Source organism: Grampus griseus (genome assembly GCF_964374135.1).
Source record: "Grampus griseus genome assembly, chromosome: 10".
NCBI classification, from domain to species: Eukaryota; Metazoa; Chordata; class Mammalia; order Artiodactyla; family Delphinidae; genus Grampus; species Grampus griseus.
In genome coordinates this window covers 19,580,417-19,604,179 of record NC_139004.1, presented here as the reverse complement: position 1 = coordinate 19,604,179, position 23,763 = coordinate 19,580,417, and the positions used below count along the sequence as shown (strand labels likewise).

Sequence of the window (23,763 nt, the reverse complement as noted above, 5' to 3'; positions counted from 1 at the left end):
TCTTCTCTTTTCCTTAGTACATCTAATATTATCTTGCTTATCTTTCAGTATACCCTTTGAATCTGAAGATTCCTGGCTATCTTAGCTTTGGCATATTTTCTTCAATGATTTCTGTAACATCTTCTATTGTTGCACTTTCTTTGAGCTTTCTTTCTGGAATTCCTATTGGTTAGATCTTGGACCTGGATTGGACCTCTAGGTCTTTTATATTTTTGCTTTATTTTTGGTCTTTTTCTGTTTTCTAATGTCATATTACCACCTTTCTAGAAAAAATTTCAGTTTGGCAAGCATATTTTTAATTTCCAAGTGGCTGTCCTTGACTTTCTTGTTTTCCAAGTGTCTCTTATTATAGCACCCTGTTTTTGTTTTTTGTTTTTTTGTGGTACGCGGGCCTCTCACTGTTGTGGCCTCTCCCGTTGCGGAGCACAGGCTCCGGATGCGCAGGCTCAGCGGTAATGGCTCATGGTTCCAGCCGCTCCACGGCATGTAGGATCTTCCTGGACCGGGGCACGAACCCGTGTCCCCTGCATCAGCAGCCGGACTCTCACCCACTGCGCCACCAGGGAAGCCCCCAGCACCCTGTTTTTTACATTAGGTGTTCACTGTCTTATAGAATACCTCTGAGAATATTAATTAGAGGTTTGAAAAACTCTTTTTCTGTTACCCAAGTTGGTTCTTGTGAGGTCAGCTTTTATTTTTGCTTCTTCTGTTTTTTGGGTTTTTTTTTTTCTTTTCTGTTTTATGTAGCTGATTTCCCTTGTGTGTCCAGTGATGTGAGGGTGCTTTTTTTAACATTTGAAAAAGAGGAAATAGGCTGATTTTTTTCTTCAACTGTTACATACCAGGCTGTTTTCTGCTAGTTAATTTCCTGGAAAAACAGAAGAGATTTGACAGAAAATTCTGTGTTCATGAGCAGAGCTTGCTAAACAGGGAGGCTTCTAGTTACAAGGAAAGGCTAGGGAGCCAGAGAGAGGAGGGTTTACCTGGACGGCTACCACTCACCTTAGCATTAGTTCATCAGTATTTAATTAAAGTTATTGTCTGCTTATTGTCCTGTTCCCGTTACTCTTAGCTTTTATGGCTTTATTCATTTAAAAAATTCTTTACTGCTCTTTAAAATTGTGTATTATAAGGGAGGGGAGACAAAAGTTTTTGCTTAGACTGCTGTTTTGAACCTAATCTTCTATCTTTTAAAAATTATTTCCTGCTCTTTCTAAATGGGCATCTTCCACTATATTTAGGTTGTTACGTTTACTGTCTCATGGATATACCAGACTAGTAGCTACCTTCTTGCCTTCAGTTATTGTGTTTCTTTTCCAGATATTTCCTTCTTCTCTTCGCCCTCTTCTTCCACCTAAGCCTAATGAAATTTTTTCCCAACTTTTGAAGCTAACTTGAGCACACTTCCTCCATGAATCCCATCTGTTTAATCCAGCTTTCATTGACATCCCTTTCATCTTACTACTATCCAACTCAGTACCTGTCATTCACAATTCAGCTCTTTTTTAAAAAAATATTTATTTGGCCGCGCCAGGTCTTAGTTGCAGCACACAGGATCTTCACTGTGGCATGTGGGATCTAGTTCCCTGGCCAGGGATCGAACCCAGGCCCCCTGCATTGGGAGCATGGAGTCTTAACCACTGGATCACCAGGGAAGTCCCCACAATTCAGCTCTTAATTATACAGGCTAGTATTGCTCATACTTGTTTCAGATATTTATTATTATGTTGGTAACTATTAAAAACTCTTTGGGAACAGGTTTTTTTTCTGTCCTTCAAAACACGTAGCATAGTATGCATGTGTAGTAGATATTCAGTAAGTATTTGTAATAACTTCCCTACTATTTGCAAGAAAGGAGGCAGATGACAGCTTTTTTTTTTTCCTTTCTTTCTGGAAACAGTAGGAGACCTGTCTTTGAATTGGAAGCTGAAGTGGGGACACTCCATTCCGGGCAGAAGAAATGCTTATTCTTCTCCACTAAGGAAAAAAACAAGTTACATAGCATAAATGTTTTCTGAAAGCAATGGAGATAGAATGATCCACCAGAGTTGAATCAACAGAGGAAAAAGTGGTTTGGAAAAAAACCAAAGTAACAAAATGTGATTTAAAAATACATTTTACAGGGCTTCCCTGATGGCGCAGTGGTTGAGAGTCCGCCTGCTGATGCAGGGGACACGGGTTCGTGCCCTGGTCCGGGAGGATCCCGCATACCGCGGAGCTGCTGGGCGCGTGAGCCGTGGCCGCTGAGCCTGCGCGTCCGGAGCCTGTGCTCCGCAATGGGAGAGGCCACAACAGTGAGAGGCCCGCGTACCAAAAAAAAAAAAAAAAAAAAAAAAACACAACATTTTACAGTCTAGAATTCCACAACATTTCTAACAGTGGGTTCTCACAACATTGCTAACAGTGTCATTTTCAGTTAAAAAGGAAAGAGGTCTAGTGGTGGAACAAGAGCAAGAGGATTAGTTATAAGTGCTGTTCACCAAATATATCAGCTCCACCAACCTTCTGGGCACATGGTAGGTTTGTACTGCCTTGATCCCATGAAGTTAGGGGTAGCCATGCAACTTGTTTTGGCCAAAGAAATGAGAGTGGGAGTGATGTCACTTCCAGGTGGAAGCTTTAAAAGCCAGTGAGGGATTTGCCATATTCGTGTTTTCTGCTTCAGTGGTCATGGAAGCATGTGATGCTCCGTAATTCTGAATTCTTAGAAGTCCATAATGAACAGTCTCTCTGAAGACCTGTGATGGAAACATAGTGTGACAGATAAACCTTTGTTGTTCAAAGCCATCGAGTATAAATTATTGCTGTCCAGGGTCAAGCAAACTACAGCCTGCGGGCCAGCTGTTCTGGTAAAATTTTATTGGGACACAGCGATGCACATTTGTTTATGTATTGTCTATGGCTGCTCTCATGTTACAACTGAGTTGAATAGTTGCAACAGAGACTCTGTGGCCTTCAAGTCAAAAATATTTACTACTACTCTTTCAGAAAAAATTTGCTGACCTCTGACCTAGTCTGTCTTGCCTATGATAGAACTAGAGGTCTTTGATAAGTGCCCTTATGCGGCCATTATCTGTTTTGTGCACAACACAAATGATGTTTATAATAGCCAGCCTCCAAGATAGCCTGGATGATCCCCATCTCTTGGTGTTCACACCCTTGTGCATTTCCTTCTCACACTGAATAAGGACTGACTTGTATGACCAATGTGGAAGTGATGCAGTGTAGCTTCCAAGCCTATGTCATGAAAGACACTGTCACCTCCATCTCCCCCTCTCTGAGATCACTCCGGAGGAGGCCAGCTACCAGCATGTTCTGAGGACACTCAAGAAGCCCTATGGAGAAGCCCATGTGGTAAGAAACTGCGGCCTCCTGCCAAGTCATGTGAGTCAAGCCTTCAGATGACTGCAGCCTTGGCCAACATCTTGACTGCAACCTCATGAGTGACTCTGAGCCCAGATCACCCAGTTAAGCTACTCCTGAATCCTGATCCATGGAAATTATGAGATAGTAAATGTGTTGTTTTAAACCACTAAGTTTTGGCATAATTGGTTATGAAGAAATAATTAATGCAAGGTTCAAATGAAAAAGTGTATTGGTACTCTATATGCTTATATATATATTTGTACATAGAACTTTATATACACACATTATTTTATTTTATTACTAGACAAAGAATTTATGTACTTTAATAATTAGAGTATACTTGTGTGAATATAGATAGGTGGAGTCATCCTGTGAAGGAAATTATTATACATATATGTTATCTTCCCCATTCGCTTTTCAACACCTTAATCTTTGTGGAATAAAGGGTGAAATGTGTTCTGGGAAAGAAGGGAAAAAAAATTCCCCAAATATTTAAATTTTCCTTGATATGTTAACTGCTCAATTTGCTTTAAGTTCTTTGTAAAAGAATTGGGTAGAATGAATGGAGCAAACTCTTTTTTTTTATTGGAGTAAAATTGCTTTACAATGTTGTGTTAGTTTCTGCTGTACAATGAAGTGAATCAGCTATATGTATACCTATATCCCCTCCCTCTTGGACCTCCCTCCCACCCCACCCCTTCATCCCACCCATCTAAGTCGTCACACAGCACCAGGCTGAGCTCCCTGTGCTATACAGCAGGTTCCCACTAGCTATCTATTTTACACATGGTACTGTATTTATGTCAAACCTAATCTCCCAGTTCGTCCCACCCTCCCCTTCCCTCCGTGTCCACATGTCTGTTCTCTACGTCTCTATTCCTGCCCTACAAATAGGTTCATCTGTACCATTTTTCTAGATTCCACATATATGCGTTAATATACGATATTTGTTCTTCTCTTTCTGGCTTACTTTACTCTGTATGGCAGACTCCAGGTCCATCCACATCTCTACAAATGACCCAATTTCGTTCCTTTTTATGACTGAGTAATATTCCATTGTATATATGTACCACATCTTCTTTATCCATTCATCTATCGTTGGACATTTAGGTTGTTCCCATGTCCTGGCTATTGTAAATAGTGCTGCAATGAATATTGGGGTACACGTGTCCTTTTGAATTATGGTTTTCTCAGGGCAGGGTATATGCCCAGTAGTGGGATTGGAGCAAACTCTTTATAATACTTTATTTCTAATGGTGATCATGTATTTCTAACAAAAGTGTTAGAAGCCAGATTTTTCCAATTGACTGCTATAACCTTCCTATATACATTAAATGGAATACTTAGTAATAGCATTTGGAATTTGGGGAGTGACAGGGAAGCAAGAAGGATCTTTGAAGTGAAGTTAATAGTGAAGAAGCAAAAGTCAGTGGGAGCCAGGGTTCAAGGAAAATGAAATTAAAATGTTTCTGATGGCATTTACTTTTTCTTTTACAAATTGAGACTAACAGACAAAGATAATGGGTAAAAAATTCCTTCTCAAATAGTATCAGCAGATTCTTCTGGACAGCAGTCTGTACATCTTTAACCCAAAGTATAAACAGGAGGGCGTGAAGTAATATTTTTGGATAATACCTGTAGACATAAAGCATGAGAAGTAGAAAAGAAAAAAGGGAAGTTAGGAGAGAGAAAGAAAGGAAGTGGGGAAAGAAGAAGAGGTTAAACAATAAAGAAAAAACATAGTGTGGTGTAAGTGCTCCCCAGCTTATTCGTCTGGTTCTTAACTGTGTTCCAAACTTAGGATAATGCTGGTTACCTGGCCAAATCTTATTTTCCAAGCCTGTAACTTGCTTTAGGCCTTCAGGAAATATTCAACTATCAGGCTGCAAATAAGTACTGACCTCCACAGTTCGGGCCTACATGAAAGTAGGGTAAGCCTAGAGGAGAAATTAACTATCTCCTTATGTTCCCCCCACACCCCAGAAAAGGCCCAGAAAACAAATATAATTTTTCCTTTTATATCATTTTTGTTGAGTAACCATGTGACTGCTGTGGATGGGCGGGCTGTATGTGCCAGAGTGTGTGCTGTGAATAAACGCTCTTGGACTGTGGAATTTTATTGCCCCATATTATCAGTTACCTTAGATGGTACACCTGTAAGGTTGAAATCTGGAGACCAGGCTCTGGTGCTGCTGCTTTTAGGATCAAACTGGAGAGTTTCAGAACTAGTTCTCTAGGCCTGGATTGACTTAAGCATAAACTTGTTCTGTATAGATGTTTATCATGCTTATTAAACTGTAAGTCATACATATGACCAAAATCAAGGCCCATGTCTGATAAACTTAACAGCGTTAATGAAGGGAGACAAAATATTTGAGAATTCCTGAAACAGCTAGTATGCTTACTGGCCGTAATTGTAGTTATAGAGAAAACTGAGCTAGAAGTGTTTTCTTCCTCCAGGGAACATTGCTGCTATTCCTTGGCTCGTGTCACTGAGACCTGACACAGACGCACAGCACACAGTGTCTTAGGATTTGTTCAGCTTGTGACCAGGTGTCTCCAATTCTATTTCATAGGAGCTGAAACTGAAAACTTCATTTTTTACCTCAACATCTGCTCCATCGTGCTTTTTCACGATTATTATAGCAGTGTAAAAAGTTTTCAGTGGTTTCATAGCTAAGGCACCAAAAGCACAAGTAACAAAAGAAAAAACAGATAAAATTGACTTGAACAAAATTTAAAACTTTGTGTTGCAAAGACCACCACCAAGAAAGGGAAAACCCACAACCCATAGAATGGGAGCGAATATTTGCAAATCATATATCTGATAAGGGACTTGTATCTAGAATAAAGAACTCCTGCATCTCAATAATAAAAAGACAAGTAAATCAACTCCAAAAAATGGGCAAAATCTCTGAATAGAAATTTCTCCAAAGAAGATAGAACAGCCAAAAGCACATGAAAAGATGTTCAACACCATTAATCATTATGGAAAGACAAATCAAAACCAATGTCAGATACCCACTTCACACCCACTAGGATGACTATAATCAAAAAGGCAGACAACAACAAGGATGTGGAGAAATTAGAGTCCTTATACACTTCTGACTAAAATGTAAAATGATGCCAACACTTTGTAAAAACAGTCTGGCAGTTTCTCAAATGGTTAAAGATAGAGTTAACATTTGCCCCGTAATTCCATCCAAGAGAACTGAAAACAGAAGTCTACACAAAAACATTTACAGAAATGCTCATAGCAGCAGCATTCTTTTTATTTATTTATTTATGTATGTATGTATGTATGTGTGTACGTTTTGGCTGTGTTGGGTCTTCGTTGCTGCACGCGGGCTTTCTCTAGTTGCGGCGAGCAGGGGCTACTCTTTATTTGCTGTGTGCGGGCTTCTCATTGCGGTGGCTTCTCTTGTTACGGAGCACAGGCTCTAGGCACACGGGCTGCAGTAGTTGTGGCATGCGGGCTCAGGCTCGTGGGCTCTAGAGTGCAGGCTCGGTAGTTGTGGCACACAGGCTTAGTTGCATGTGGGATCTTCCCGGACCAGGGTTTGAACCCGTGTCCTCTGCACTGGCAGGCGAATTCTTAACCACTGTGCCACCAGGGAAGTCCCAGCAGCATTATTCTTACTAGCCAAAAAGCAGAAACAACCTAAAAGTCTATCAGCTGATGAATGGATCAACAAAATATGGAATAGCCATTCAATGGAATGTTATTCGGCAATAAAAAAGAGTTAAGTACTGAAACATGCTACAACACAGATGAACCTTGAAAACATTAGGCTAAGTAAAGGACCATGCATTGTATGATTCCATTTATATGAAATGTCCAAAAAAGGAAAATCTATAGAGACAAAACATAGATTAGTGGTTGGGCTGGGAAGAGGCAGAAGTGGAGTGACTGTTACTGGGCATGGGGTTTCTTGTTTGGGTGTTGAAAATGTTCTCAAATTCTGGTGATGGTTGCACAACTCTGTGAATATACTAAAATCCATTGAATTGTACACTTTAAATAGGTAAGTTCTGTGGTGTGTGAATTTTATTTCTAATAAAGGTACTTAAAAAAAACAACAACAACTCTTCCAAGGAGATGATCTTGGATACAAATTAGGGCCAGATCAAGAAGACATGAACCATTACTATTTTTTTATATCTTTTTTTAAAAACCAATGTCCTGAACTACCTGAAATCCTCAATTTTACCCTTTGAGTTTTCTGCACAGTTATCATTATGTGATTGTGAAAATCAATCAGGGAAGCACTAGGAAAATGCTAGATTTATCTTTCAAGGTTAACAATAATTTGGAAACCTCAGGAATCTCATCTTTTAGTTGTGAACAATTTATTTTGAAGGGTGGGTTGCAATTATTCTTTTAATTCATGGGTGAAAAATATGTCATTACAGGTCATCTATTTTGATTTTACCAAGTGAAGAGCAGTACTTTGGGGACCCAACAGAGTTCTAAAATTTCATCACAGAGAGTAGCTCATAAAGGATTATGTAGGCTTTGCTTTTGTTGAGTGTTGGCCTTTGCTGATTACTTATTTATATAACTGAGTTTTTATAGGCACACTGGAGCTCTGAAAAGTGGGACTCATTGCTTTTTCGTGCCAAAGACCTGTGATTTGGATGTGTGGGTCCGTCCCACAGTACCCTCTTCATATTTTGAGGAAGACAGAGAACCACCTAAGGGAACAGGTCCTAGGTCTAAGGTCCTGTTTGACGGATCGCCATAGAAACGGTGTTCTCCAAACGTATGGACACCAAGGGGGGAAAGCCGTGGGGGTGTGTGTGTGATGAATTGGTCGATTGAGATTGACATGTATACGCTGATGTGTAGAAAACTGATGACTAATAAGAACCTGCTGTATAAAAAAATAAAATAAAGTTCAAAAACTCAAAAAAAAAGAAAGAAATTGTGTTCTCAAAGTAGGGTTAAAATGATCCAAGGGGCAGGTTCGGCAGTTTTTCTGCTAAGCCACAGCAGCAACGCTCCAACGGCGGCGTCTTTCACCTTCTTCGGAGCTTGAGGGCCGTCCTCCCTCCCTGCGCACATGGCGAGGTGGGGACAGAGAGCCATGTGCGACCAACGTGAGCCACTTTCTGCTGCACGCTGTTTAAATTCCAATTATTGGAAATGACTTTTCAGCTGCAAGATACCGCGGGGCAGACCAGAAGGACTACCAATCAGTGGTTTAGAAATAAAACCACAACGAACTGAAATGGGAGTCTTTGCTTCCTCTTCCGACACATATTTCCCTTTATCCTCCCTTACTCCGCCTCCTTCACCTTCGCTTACTCTCTGCCCACCGGCTCCGCCCCGTCCCGCGACCCGGCGGAGTCTAAGAGGCGGACCAGCCGAGGGAAGAGTGAATCCATCCTAGTGCTTCGTCTAGGAGGGCATAAGGGCGTGGCTTTTTGACGACAAAGTGGGAGGGGCGAGGGGCCAACTCTGGAGCCCGGGACCTCCCGACAGAGGGGGCGGAGGGAGAATGGGTCGGCCCTTTCCACGCCCTATGGAAACTCCATACTGGACAAGAGGGGAGTGTCTATTCTCAAACTTCCCTTTGAGGCGGAATGTTAACTAAGAAGCTTAAGCTCAAAGAATCACCCTTTTAAAAGCTTACTCACACTCTCTGCTCCAGCTCTTCTTTCCTCCCTTCTTTGACAACCATGTAAACCTTCCCCCCTTCCAGTTTTTTCTCCCTCTTCGCTTCTGCGCGGATGGTGGCGGCCCGCGGGGTGCGCAGCCGCAGAGAGTTCGGGGCGGTGCCGGTGAGGGGCGGGTGACGCAGCGGCCGTCGCTGCCATTTTAAGTTGTTTGTTCTCGCTTCTCTTCTCAAACGCGACTCTGCCCCGGACCCGGGAGGCGTGGAGGTCGCCGCCGCCGCTGCCGCTTCCGCAGCCACCGGTGGGGGGGATCCGAGCTGTGCCACCGCGGAAGCCCACCCTCCGCTTCAGCATCTCTCCCCTCCTGGTCTCCTCGACCTTCTTTCCGAGAGCCGGAACTCGACCCGTGCGGAGAAGAAAGACTCCAGAGCAGATGCTTGAACTGAAATAACTTTATTTTGGGGGGTTTACTTCGCTGACAGACCCCCCCCCTTTAGCGCAGGGCTCCCCTCCCCTTCCTCCCTTCCCCCTCTGCCGCCAGTACAAATCCGACCCCCCTCTTCCTCCTCGTTTCTCCTTCTCTCTTTCTCTCGCCGTCGCCGCCGTACCCGCGTCCTTCCAGTCCGCCGCCGCCCGGGGCGCCGAGCCAGACTATGGGTCCCAGGTGGGGGCTGAGCGGCGGCAGCAGCGCGGGCGGCCCGGTCACAGTGCGCACTGCAGCGGGGATGGAGGGGCTCAGTTGGCTGGTGGTTTTCTCTTGACATGGCTCCTGCCAGTGCTGCGAGCAGCGCCCCCGCCGCCGCCTCCTCTTCCGCCGCCGCCACCGCTCCGCCCGCGGGCTGCGGCTAGAGGGCCCGAACCCCACCCGAGAGTCGGTCACTGAGTCCCGGTCTCCGCGGGGACAGGGAGGGGACTTCCCCGTCACCCACCCCCGACCCAGCTGCCTCGAGTCCACCCTCTACCCCTTTGGGAAACCAACTAACGACCCCGCCCTAAGCAGTTCAAACTCGGGAAACATGGTCTGTTCAACGTGAGAGCGGAATCCGGGAACTTAATTTTTTTTCTTGGGGGGGGGTGGGGTGGGCATACTTTAAAAAATAATATTAACGCAACTATTTTCTTTTCTTCCCACTGATCCTTCCCATTTACCCTCTCCCGCCTCCTCTACCCGGGCGGGGATTGTTTCCACGATGAAATGAGTGAAAACCCGAGTGATCCAGTGTCTCCCGTGGTGCGAGTGAGTCGCTGCCGCTGAAGGCAAAGGGTGGGGGTGGGACCTGGGGGGTGGAAGGCCGGTGGTCCCCAGGCACTGCCTGGGATTTGGGAGAAGAGCCCGCCACCTTTGCCTCAGCAATGCTCACAAGAAGATAAGTCGCACTCCCCACGGTCGTGCACGGGGGCAGATTCATAGGGAAGGCTCCCTTGGGGAATGTAGGACTCATTGCAGGTCTTGGGGTGTTGGGATCCCGGGCGTTAATCAGGTCTAACCACAGAGCCGGAGTCATTACTGTATTCTGTACCCCCTTTCCCTGTGCCATCATGATTCTCCTTGGCAGCAGCATTAGCAGCCGCCTGAGGGTGAAAATGTGGGTGATGGGGAAGTTGGTAATGACTCCGCTGTTTTTTCTTATGGCTCCTTTGGGCAACGGCTGCCCGCCCCCGGTATACACTGTAGTTGATTGCAGGGAAGCCCTGTACCTCTCCCCTTCCTTCTCAACCGATTTTGCACTTTTCTCTTTGCTCACCACCAAGTGTAATCAATAACACGCACTGACAATATATAGCAATAGTGAAATCTGAAATAACTAAGAATTAATTAGGTATTTCAGCCATGGATCTGGCTGGGTAAAATCCAATTGGGTATTTCAGTTTCATTCACCTACCCTGTTTTGGGGGGTTATTTTGGTGGCTTTTTTTTCCCCTTTCCTTTTTTTTTTTTTTTTTGACATTCAGAAAGCAAGGATCACAGTCCCCCTCCCCATTCCTTTTCATTATCCCTTCTCTGAAAAGAGGGAAAAAAATCCGGATGGATTTTAAGGATTGGACTGATGTCAGCTGTGTTTTATTGCACACCTAAATCCTATTAATAGGTTTTTCAGTTCCCCCACCTTTATTTTGGCAGTTAAGCCAAATGTGTTTTCCAAAAAGTTAGTTCAAGTATTTTCTCCTCTTTCTTTCCTTCCTTCCCTTCCTTTTTCCCATCTGACCCCAAACGTTATTGTCCAAACATGACTGGACAGCAGCTTTTGTTTCTTGACCCTGTAATATGACAGTCTGCTAATATTGCCAGAAGGTGCAGTTTTTGGGTTACAGTCTTGATTTTAGCTATTCAATCGTATTAGCAGGAAAAAAATGACTTGTTTCTGTTGTACTTGAGTCTTAAGAAAAAGTGCCCATAGTTTAGTGACAATTTCCAAAGGCTTTAGTACCACCTGTATTTCAAAATGGGGGACCCAAACTCCCGGAAGAAACAAGCTCTGAACAGACTACGTGCTCAGCTTAGAAAGAAAAAAGAATCTCTAGCTGACCAGTTTGACTTCAAGATGTATATTGCCTTTGTATTCAAGGAGAAGGTAATTTAAAGTTCTTAATGTGAATTAGCACAAGTGATTTTTGTAAGTGTATATTAGGTTAAAGAGGCTACATTTGTGTGCTTTAACTTTGACTCTTGTGGGTAATTATCTCAATCAAAGGAGTTGCGGTATAACTATGAACGGAAGGCTTGAGTGCTCTTGGTTTGGTATTACTTAATTCTAAAGCTTCTTAGGATCCACTTTTAGTTAACATGGGGTGGGTAGCATTTGTAAAACTCATTTATGTTTTACAATGAATTTCATTTATGTGGAGTTACATAAAGAACTTGATAACTGAATTTAAAGATTGTTTAAAGTATACAGAATGTTTGAAAGTAGTAAATTAGAATCAAAATGTTTATATGCTGAAAGCGATCTGGTTCATCAACTCGTTACCTTTTCTCATGGTACATTTAACGAAATAGAATGCACTTTAATTCTTAGAGCAATTGATTACTGTAAAGGTTTAATTTGTGTTTAGAAGTGCAGTTGATTAAAATTCAGAATGACCAAAAGAAGTTTAAATTTTTTTTGTCTTAATCAGAATTAATTCACAGTTAAATAGCAAATAATAAGTTGTGAGGAGAACATGATAAAAGCAGTATTTTTTTGCAACTTAAAATAATGGACACTTTCTTAGATAATCGATCTCTCTTTGACATGAGGTCAGGTTATGAATATTAAGGAAATACTACTTTGATTTTGTGCTTAAATTATGAGCTAATTTCACATCAGAAACATCATCTTAGCTTGGTATCCCTTTAATTTTCCCACGTTTTTACCCCACTATTAAAGATACTAGTATTCAATATTTAAGAATGCTCTTAGCTACTAGAGTATAGCATTTTAAAGTGGTTTCAAAAGTGGTTTGTTTTGAAATGATATCACGGATTTACTTCTTTTCTTTTTTTCCTTTTTTTGTTAATTGCAGCATTGATAAGATGAGATTTTAGTTGAAGCCATTATAATGTAGGTTCACTAGAAATAAATACAAGATATAAGTAGTGAGACTAGATATTTGAATGTAATCTGTGAGATGCCCCAGATTATACCATCTAGCTCTTCTAACACCTATGAAAACCTGCTTTTATTCTTTGAATGGACAGTATCCAGGCAGTTGTCTGAGCAGTTGATAAATTTTATAACCTAAGTTGATGATGAGCCCTTGATCTTAACTACGTTTGAAGATTTGGTAGACTTTTTTTTTCTTGAATGTTGACGCTTGTAGTTACGTAATATCCAGAAGGAGTAATGGAAATTGACCCTTTTAAGGAGTGAAGCAGTTAATTTGTCTGAAGAGCTTTGATTTTAAACTGCTGAAATTTTAATTTGGCTGTATATAGGACCAGTTAAGTGAATTTACATCAAGAGTAAATCACTGTTTTGTTTTTTTAACCTTAGGGGTATCTGGTGTTTGTTTCTCACACCATTTAAGAAATATTGTCTAAAATAAGTACTTGCTATGGTTACCATAATGCTATAAAACCATGCAGTTAAAACATTCTGATAATAGCCTGTTTGTGTGTGGTAGAGGAGTAAGGGGGTTGGGAGAAGAACAGAAGGATCCACCTATTTGGAAATCTGTGTTTTCAGTACAAAAATTACATCAGTTAAGAATTTTGCTGGGTTAGAATAAAGGTACATGACATTGTAATATGAACTCTGGGTGTTAAGACAGTGTGGTACCTTTGGGTTAATACACTTTTTTTTTTTTCTTTTAGAAGAAAAAATCAGCACTCTTTGAAGTGTCTGAGGTTATACCAGTCATGACAAATAATTATGAAGAAAATATCCTGAAAGGTGTGCGAGATTCCAGCTATTCCTTGGAAAGTTCCATAGAGCTTTTACAGAAGGATGTGGTACAGCTCCATGCTCCTCGATACCAGTCTATGAGAAGGGTAAATTCTATTTTTGTCTTGGTTTTGGTAGGTTTTTGTGAGTTAAACTTGGGTTTTTCTTCCTCCTAAGAATGGGTAGTTAATTATGGTCATAAATCTCTTTAAAAGTGGAATTTAAATAAAGCATGGATAACTTTCTTATGTGTTATTATGTTGGTAATTGTGTACATTGTTGCTGTGGTTCGTGGTTTATATTACTGTTCATTGGGATTTCCTTTTTCAGGGGAGAACATCGTGCCCCTTATAAGTAAGGAATTTTGCTAAACTTCTGCAGCTCATTGAAAGAAAGTTAGTCTAGGCAAGCTTGAACAAGAGGTCCCCGGGATTAGTGGGCTTGTTGGGGAGGCTGGAGATAACCATATACTGGTCTGGAAGAGGTTAGTTGGCCTCAATAATCAGCATACAACAAAAATAGCATTTCACCTGTGATTAGAAGGTAGTGATTCATATTAGAAGTTCTGATTTTGAAGAGTGGAAATAATGGTACAAGGACTTTAAAAAAAAAAAAAGACAAAAAATTAGAGCTGCGGTTGGAGTTTTCACTATGCACTGAGTTAAGATCTTGATGTGAAAAACATTGGACTGAGTGATTATGTGGACTCTATAAGATAAAAATTAGAATTAGGTCATGAGCTGTTCAAATTGTATACAAACCTCATAAAAGACATAAAGTGATACATGGTTGACCCTTGAACAACACAGATTTGCACCAACTGCCAGGATCCACTTATAAGCAGATTTTTTCAATAAATACATATACAATACTACTTAATCCACAGTTGGTTGAATTCACAGATGCAGGACTGTAGGTGTATGGGGGGCTGGCTATAAAGTTGTGTGCTCAAATTTCGACTCTGCTCAGTGCCCTTCATGCCCAAGCTGTTCAAGGGTTGGCTGTATAGTGGACCTTTTGCACTTGTAAAACGTTTCTGTAGTCAAACCCTGTAAGTTGTGACACTGCTTGTTCCGGCTTTGTTTCCTTGAAAGTAAATTTTTATTTTTTATTTTTTTTGGCATTTTATAGGATGTAATTGGCTGTACTCAGGAGATGGATTTCATTCTTTGGCCTCGGAATGATATTGAAAAAATTGTCTGTCTCCTGTTCTCTCGGTGGAAAGAATCTGATGAGCCTTTTAGGCCTGTTCAGGTATTTTATTCTAAAATAAGTGTGGTGAACATGTAAACAAGTTGAAAACTCAGAATAGGGTCCAATTAAAGAAATTCTTTGGGAATATGCTCTCTAATAAGTTTTACTTCATGAGTCCCTCCTCGCCTTTTGACTGTTGTAATGCAAGAATAGGAAGCGTTTGGATTATAGAATCTCTTGAGAATGAGGTGGGTCTAACTATCCAGTGTGTCCTTGAAATTATGGTCAGAGAAAATCTTTTAAGGTAGACATTTGTTTATTTATAGAGGAGCCCATAGATGAACTTCAGAAAATCTCTTCCCCTGCACCACACACTCTCCTAAAATACTTTATACTTAACCCTGGTTGTCAAAGGAATCTAAGAAATGAATTAAACCCTTTTCTAGGAGTTGATTTGCATAAAAACTTTATAGGAGAAAAGTAAATGTAGTAGTGGTTCTTAATTAACTTTCCTTGACATCTTGCTATGTTTTGACTTGTCATTTGATGTGCTTGACAATTCTAGTGCTTTATTTCAGGGCATTTACCTGGGTGTTGATGATTTAATTTTATTTATAGTGTGTGTGTATATATATATATATATATATATATATATATATATATATGAATGGAAGGAAGTACAACAAGATCCACCAAAGTGTTAATTATGATTAGTTTTAGGTCAGATATAGCTAACTTTTCCTTTTTCAATATATGTATGTGTTTCAGTAAATTTCTAATGAGCATACTTATTTAACAATCAGAAAAACAAAGAATTTGTTTAATTCGCTACCCTGTACTGTGGAAAGCTCCACGAATGATAAAACGTTAACTTACGGACTGAATATAAGCAGTAGGATATAGGTAATAGCTTTATAATTTTAGAATTCTACTGCAGTAAATAAGGTAACAATGTAAAAACAAATACACTTCTCTGAAGTAATTTAATATACATAAATATCCTGAAAAGCTTTAAATAAAAATAACATAGTTTTTTCTCTCAAGATAGATGAGAAAAGGAAAAGTAAACTTTAACTCACACTTTTTTTTTTTTTGACTCGAAGCAGTTTAAAATCTGAATACTTCAGTCGTGAGATTTAATAGGAACCAGAGTAAAGATTGTTTTAAAATATCCAGTTCTATTGTATTCACAGTGCTGTGAAGTACAGAGAAGTACTAGTAAAGTAGATCTCTTCTTTCCTCTTCATCCCTTATGCCGTTGCTTTAGGTTAGCTCTTTATCACACTATCAAAACATTCATTACTTTTCTTCCGGGAATTATTTCTTACATGGTACCTATGAGAGTTTTCTTTTCAGTGTGGACCGCTTCTTCCCAAATCTTTGGATATTCAAATAGGATAGAACTGAAGTGCCATAGAAATACAGACAAGGCCTTTTCCAGTCTCACTCAAATCTCTTTTCAGTGTGATACTCTACTGGCCTCTTCATCCACCCTGATATTTGCCATATTGAAACACTTGAGGCTTTCTTTCTTGAGCAGTGTCTTGATTTTGACACTTGAGTTTGTGTAGGTTGTTTCCTGTAACGGCATTTTCCAAATTACTTACCATTACTATTTTCTCCAAGGAAAATTACTGTCATCTTTCAAGGCCCAATGCAAAATCACTTCCTAATATTGCACTCTTGTCTACTCTGTTAATTCTTTCTTCCCATAGCACTTTAACAGTAAGAACCCATTTTAGGTTTTTTACAAATAACCACATCTTATTCGGGGAAAGATTTGAAGCAGGTTAGGTTTTATATTTCTGTGTGCTTTTCCTCTTCAGCAGTATGTGAGTCCCTTAAGGTTGAGATAGTCTTATTCATATTTTTCAGTATCTGATAACATGCTTTTTGTATTCTGAGTTCAATAAATATTTGAATTGTGCAGAGGTACAATTCAGTATTACATTTTACATACAATAGTACATAGGGGATACCATAACATCTTTTGCGTTATGGTTTATGAGAAAAACTACTGGGTAGTAAAATCCTAGATAGCAGGAACTGATGTTTTTTCCATGTTAGTATTTTCTGCTGTCTTTGACATAATAGGAGAATAAAGATTGTTTGAACTGAATGGACTACTAATCATTTTTACAGTTCACTATCTAAATATCAGATTAAAGTTTCCACGTTTCTTGAATTCCCCGTTAGCCTGGTGTTTTCACCTAGCATTTGGCCTCTTCACAGACATTTTGTGGGAGGATTGTGTTAATCTTCCTCATGTTAAAAGATTAAAAGAATATTATGACTGACTTGATAACTGTTCTTCATAACAAAAAGTTTTTTTTTAATCATCTGAAAAAATACATATAAAAACGTTTTTTAAAAATTTGAGGGAGGGCTTCCCTGGTGGCACAGTGGTTGAGAGTCCGCCTGCCGATGCAGGGGACACGGGTTTGTGCCCTAGTCCGGGAAGATCCCACGTGCCGCGGAGCGGCTGGGCCCGTGAGCCACGGCCGCTGAGCCTGCGCATCCGGAGCCTATGCTCCACACGGGAGAGACCACAGCAGTGAGAGGCCCGTGTACTGCAAAAAAAAAAAAAAAAAATTTGAGGGGTTCCTGTATCCTCAGGTGCTCATCCTTGTGAGGACTGGAAGCATATTTCAGGTGTGGGCTTTACATTTCGTTTACTCCTCTTAACTGATGGGTTAGAGCCCTGTTTTAAGTCTTAAAAAGTTAAGGGATTTGCACAGGTCGTATAAGTAGTGAGATGTGCAGCTGGGATTGGAATTTGGAATATAAATAGATTTATTTCCAAGAACCATCTACAGTATTCCTTATATGTTATAATAGCAAGAAGGGATGTGTCATTGGGCTTAAAATACTAAGGTAGGGGTCTTGAGCTGAGTGGGTTTGAAAATCTGATTTTATGATATTTGGCTTAAAATCATTGAGTATTAGGATTTAGTCAGTTTGGTGTAGTTTTTCTTAAAGGTCAAACTATGAAGTGCTATCCAGTAGAACTTTCTGTGACGAAGGAAATCTTCTGTATCTCAAGAGACTAGTTAGAATGGAGGCCACAAGCCACATGTGACTGTTGGTCATACTGATATGTGGCTAGTACTACTAAAGAACTGAATTTTAAATTGCATTTAATTAATATAAATTTAAGTAGCCTCTATTGGTTACCGTACTGAACAGCACAACTCTATGCATACGAGTGCAGTTGATGTTTCAGGTGGTATATAACATGTTTGTGGTTACACATAAACATTTATATTTCTTAATTAGGCCAAATTTGAGTTTCATCACGGTGACTATGAAAAACAGTTTCTGCACGTACTGAGCCGAAAGGACAAGACTGGAATTGTTGTCAACAATCCTAACCAGTCAGTGTTTCTCTTCATTGACAGACAGCACTTGCAGGTAAGCAGTTTTTTACTTTTCTTTTTTTTTTTTTAAACCACATAAGGGCTCATTTTAAAAGCTTATTGGTTAGCAGACTGTTTTCTATATGTTACTTAATTCTGTTTTGCTCCTTCAACATGGCATTAATTTTGAAGTTACTTAAAAACCAAGAAACAGACGTCCTGACCTTAACCAAGAACAGTGGTTCCCAAAACTTTGCTGCATATTAGAACTACCTGGGGAGCTTTTAGAAGTCATGATTCCAGTGTGCAATAATCAAAATTTTTACTTTGAATAAAATCCTCAAGTGATAACACATTATGTTTTGAGAAGCACTGGCCTAGACCTTTTAAATAATACCTGAAAGGATGAGGCACATCTGTTTTTAAAAGGTCCACATGTGTTTTAAATAAGTACTTCCAATTTAAATAGCAATCCAGGTATTCCAAATTGATTTTTATTTTGTAAAGTGTTGTTTATTCTTACCAATCTAAGCCTAAATATCATCACTTAGAATTTATAGTAGATAATCGATACTTTGTTATTAACTTTTAAAAATGGCATCATTTCAATTTATTTAGCATTCATTCAACAAATGAGCGCTAAGTGCCAGGCACTGTACGGCAGTGAACAAGTTAGAAATTCCTTTTGGGTTGACATTCCATTGTGGGAGACCTAGAAGTAGATAAGTAAAATATATAGTTAGATAGTGATAAGTGCTAAGAGAAAAGAGGGAATTACATAAACTGTTGGGTGTGAATTCTTAGATGGTGTCACCAGAGAAGGCCTCATTGAGAAGGTGATTTAAATTAAGACTTATTTTAAAAGTACACTATTAATTACATTGTAGAACATTTTTGTTTTTATTTAAGAGCGAGTCTATGCAAGGTACTAGAAAAATACAAATGGGAATCATACTGCTACCTTCAAGGAGCTGATAGGCTACTTGGGAAGCTTGTACATTTTCCATTTTGTAAAAAGTTAAGTAATTATGGTGTAGGTACAAATAAAACTGGGAATTAAGAAGATTAGGGGCTTCCCTGGTGGCACAGTGGTTGGGAGTCCGCCTGCCGGTGCAGGGGACATGGGTTCGTGCCCCGGTCTGGGAGGATCCCACATGCCGCAGAGCGGCTGGGCCAGTGGGCCATGGCCGCTGAGCCTGCGCCTCCGGATCCGCGACGGGAGGGGCCACGGCGGTGAGAGGCCCGCGTACCGCAAAAAAAAAAAAAGAAGATTAATTTCACTGGAAGCATCTGATAAAACTGATAGAAGAACCATACAATTTAGGTGGGGTGTTTTTGGTTTTGGCCTTACTGTTTGTTCTCAGTTTCTTCTTTACCTCAGCTTTCCTTTGGTGAATACTTTTTTTTTTTTTTTTTTTGCGGTACGTGGGCCTCTCACTGCTGTGGCCTCTCCCGTTGCGGAGCACAGGCTCCGGACACGCAGGCCCAGCAGCCATGGCTCACGGGCCCAGCCACTCTGTGGTATCTTCCTGGACCGGGGCACGAACCCATGTCCCCTGCACAGCAGGCAGACTCCCAACCAGTGCGCCACCAGGGAAGCCCTTGGTGAATACTTTTTAGTTGACTCTTTTTTCCTTTTTAATTGCCTGTAGTGTACTTTCATTTGAGTTACTTGTTGAGAAAATACTGTATAGCAGGGTATTTATTGACTTATATTGTGGAATCCACAACAGATTTTTAGTCATAGATTTAATAATAACATACACTAGTGTAGCAACTTCATATTCACGTGAATATATATGAGGTCAATAATACTATATAGAAATGACTAGTGAATTGAAGGAGTTTCTTGGCTAAATAAGTTAACAAATCATCTCTTTTTATGTATCGAGGTCAGGTGTTAATATTTTATGAAGCAAACAGCTTGAATCCTTTTAATGAAAAGAAAATTATAAGCTCATAAGCTAAATTTGGGTTGAAGGTAGGATGTGACCAGTAGTCTCAGTTTGTCTGGAATGTCCTGGTTTTAATACTGGAAAGTCCCAGGTCCTAGAAACCCCTCAGTCAGTCCTGGGCACACTGGGATCACTGGTATCTGCTAGTTGTAGATTAATTTGTTCTTCAGTGCTCTTAGTCCCCTTCTTCCACTCAGGTTCTGTTCTCGATCTTCATAAGCTGGAGATGTGTTGCTGTATTGGCATTATATGGAAGAATCAACCTCCACTAGTTCATGAAGGAATTGATGTAATAGTGGTGGCCACCACCTATAGTATACAGTTGATGCTTCAACAATTCAGGGGTTAAGGGTGCCAACCCCTGTACAGTTTACATATGACTTTTGACTCCTCATAAACTTAACTAGTCTACTGTTGACTGGAAGCCTTACTAATAATGTAAATGGTCGATTAACACGTATTTTGTATGTTATGTGTGTTATATATTGTATTCTTAACAATAAAGCTGAACAGAAGATGTTAAGAAAATCATAATAGAAAATATACTTACAGTACTATACTGTATTTATTGATACCTAAGTTTATGAATTTTATTTACAAGATGAATTGTCAGTAACTACAATATTGTTTTATATGATACAAAACACTAGGTGTTATATTAGTAACATCTACTAATTATATTAGTAACATTAGACATCAAAAAGATAATGTGAAAAAGAAATTCATATTTATTTACAGGTATAATGATCCATGTATTGATATTGAAGAAGTGCAGTATGGTTGCTTTATGACAGCGTACTGTAATCGGTACGATTGCTTCTTGGTAGCCTAGCTGTCCACTAACGAATGCTAATGAATGAATCACTATGAAAGTTTTATGGCATACAGTATTATAGGCATATTCATAATACAGTATTAGAAACATTGTAACATTTTTTTAAAAGCCACTTACAGGCTATGTTACTTCTCCAGTTGTGAGAGAGGCATACTGTATGGTAATGTAATCCTTTGAAAGCAAAGCAATAAAACAGGTAGAAAGCTAACACATTAATTATATTTTAAATGTCACTCACCTTAGGCCTGTGTAAGAATAGACTAGGGTCTGCAGTTGACCCTTGAATGACACAGGTTAGAGCCGCGCTGATCCACTTAATACATGAAGTTTTTTCAATAAATACATACTACAGTACTGCACGATCTGCAGTTGGTTGAATTCGTGGTTGGTTGAATCTGCTGATCTGGAACCGAGTATATGGAGGGAAGACTGTAAACTCTGTGCAGATTTTCAACTGCAGGTAGGGTCGGTGCCCCACCGCCTGTGTTGTTCAAGGGTCATCTGTACATATATTTTATGCATTCATGACACACTTAACTGTTTTTGAAATTTCTAGACTGCGTGGTTTGTCTATTTTTTCAAATTATCACAAATCTCCAAAATTTTCCCAGTATACTTATTGGAAAAAATTTGTGTATAAGTGGACCTGAGCAGCCCAAACCCATGTTGTTCAAGGGTCAACTGTATTATGCACCAGACTCTATACTAAGAGCTTTACGTGTATGAGCTTATTTAATCCTCACAGCAGTCTTCTGAGGTATAGATCTTACTACTACCATTTTATAGCTAAGGAAATCCAGAAATTAAGAAATTTGATAAAAATCATCTAGCAGAGATCTTCTGTCCTTTATATCCTAATATAATATATATGATAAGGGCTACAGCAAAAAAGAACTTTGAATGCGCAATGGCATGGAGGCATATGCCTAGAGTCTGAATAGTCATAGGTTGTTTTAAAAGTTAAAATGAAAAAATATATATGTATAGGTTCATTTACATATGTAGGTAGCTAGTCTGCTTCAGACATTGGCAAAGGCAGTCTTTCACCTTTTTTTTTAAGAGGTGCTATAGTGAAAAGATGCAAAACTTTGAAGGCAGTTCTGGGTTCAGATTTCGTCTTCCACTTACTAGCAGTGGTTATTTGTGAAAGCACCTAGCATTTGTTTATCACATGTTAGATGTTAAAATAGTAACTGCTTTTTAAAAAATACTTAGAGTTTGGTTTAACTGTTAATACTTTGGCCTTCTAGTCCTTTCCCCCAGGATACACTTAAATCTTTTTTACCTATTTCTAATCTCTCTACCATCTACTTTCACCACATCTGCTGTCTTTCTGTATATAAATGTGATTGCAAACCTCTGTTCAAATCTGTCTCCATGAAATGCTTTTAACCCTGATTTCTTTCAGCAAGTAGTCTGTGTTTGACCTTCCTAACTTTCAATTTTTTATTCTGCATAAACTCTGTAAACATTTAGTTTATAATCATGTTTACTCTGTTTTCTCTATATTTTGTATGGCAAGGTTCTGTCCTATTTAGGCTAAGGTCCCTATGGATGGGAACCATAATTTCTTCCCTTACTCTGTATGCTTTGTTACTGTGTCCATTAAGTGCTTAATAAATTGTGGGAGATGGACTTCATGTGATAATCGGTCATTTATGTTAAAGTCTTTATTTATTAAGAATATTAAAAAAAATTTTCCCCTTCCAGACTCCAAAAAACAAAGCTACAATCTTCAAGTTATGCAGCATCTGCCTCTACCTGCCCCAGGAGCAGCTTACCCACTGGGCAGTTGGCACCATAGAGGATCACCTCCATCCTTATATGCCAGAATAGAGTGCTGACCAGCAAAATGGAGAAGATCAGAGAGTGCAGCAGCAGTTTTTTTTCTTTTTTTCTTACCACTTTATTCTTTCAGAGTTTAAAGAAAATGGACTCATGCACAGAACACTATGCATTTTGAAACTTGTTCATCCTGGATTTTTTTTTTATCATTTGTATCTCAGAACTTAAATTAGATGTCTTCTGCACAGACTGTGTGAAAGAAGATGCTTTGCATATTTGCTGCACTGCATCAGCATCTTACTAAAAATGTGAAATGAAAGGACTATTGTACACTGAAATGCTTAAATGTATCTGAAAGCACAAGGTGATACTCATTTTTGATAGTCTTTCCATTTGTGCTGGTTTTTGCCTCTTTGACATCTGTCATCAGTATTTGGAGGGTGAGAAGTGAATGTAACAGGTATAAATAACATTTTAAAAACTTAAAGCTTTGTTATAATCACATTGTTCCAGAGCACTGTCAGATTCATTCTAATGACCAGAAGTGGTTGTTTAAAAAAAAAAAGAAAGAAAAAAAAGAAAATACAACCATGGGAAAGAAATATTAAATGAAAAAAGCATCTCATTGTAGGCATTCTTGCCTCATATATTACTGGGCCATGTTTGTTTCCTGGTACTCATAAATATATGTATTTTATTTCCAGATCTCTCCCCAAGTTGCTGTTATGAAAGAGCATTCTGCTCAGTGTGGATTCAGTTATACACATTAAAGCAGATCTGGAGTCTGAAGTAGCTAAGCAGCTATAAAACTGAGAGATACATTCATAGCTGCAGAAACCGTAATAGGTAGAGGACTTTCCTTTTGGTTTTTGTTTTGTTTTTTGTTTTTAAAAAGATTTTTATTATAAAGGAAAAAATTCCAGTGAATTGTGCAGAAATACTGGTTTTTACACCACCCTAAAGGAAAACTTAGGGTGTTTTGAAGTAGAAAAGTTACTAAAGTTGGATCTTAAATTGTGAAAACATACAAAAACACCATTGAGTGTCAAAGTTCTAAAAGGAGAACTCATTTTGTGCAATGAACATAAGGAAAGACTACTGTATAGATTTTTTTGGTTTTTGGTTTTATTTTTCTTTTAAATGAAGAAAAGCTTTGCTTAAGGGTTGCATACTTTTATCGGAGTAAATCTGAATGATCCTACTCCTTTGGAGTAAAACTTAGTGCTTACCAGTTTCCAATTGTATTTAGCTTCTGGTTGGAATTTGAATAAATGAAAACCTAAATAAAA

At 39.4% G+C, this 23,763-nt stretch overlaps 1 protein-coding gene and 1 pseudogene across 3 annotated transcripts in view; both read left to right on the top strand.

The window, feature by feature from the left end:
- Window positions 1-9,868, top strand: part of LOC309829097 — a 22,765-nt pseudogene extending 12,897 nt beyond the window's left edge. Inside the window, exons 3-4 of the transcript in view lie at window positions 9,072-9,150; window positions 9,527-9,868. The product of the transcript in view is annotated as an uncharacterized misc_RNA (transcript). The remainder of the gene's footprint in view (window positions 1-9,071; window positions 9,151-9,526) is intronic.
- LOC309828010 (uncharacterized protein C6orf62 homolog) lies at window positions 9,188-23,763 on the top strand. 2 transcript variants are annotated; one of them, XM_082663028.1, is made up of 5 exons: window positions 9,188-10,222; window positions 13,280-13,456; window positions 14,481-14,603; window positions 17,820-17,954; window positions 22,400-23,763. In XM_082663028.1, the coding sequence occupies exons 1-5, from the start codon at window positions 10,181-10,183 to the stop codon at window positions 22,523-22,525; spliced, it is 603 nt and encodes a 200-aa protein (XP_082519154.1). In that variant the 5' UTR covers window positions 9,188-10,180; the 3' UTR covers window positions 22,526-23,763. The 2 variants fall into 2 exon arrangements, with proteins under 2 accessions (XP_082519154.1, XP_082519153.1); XM_082663027.1 differs by having other exon boundaries at window positions 9,189-11,558.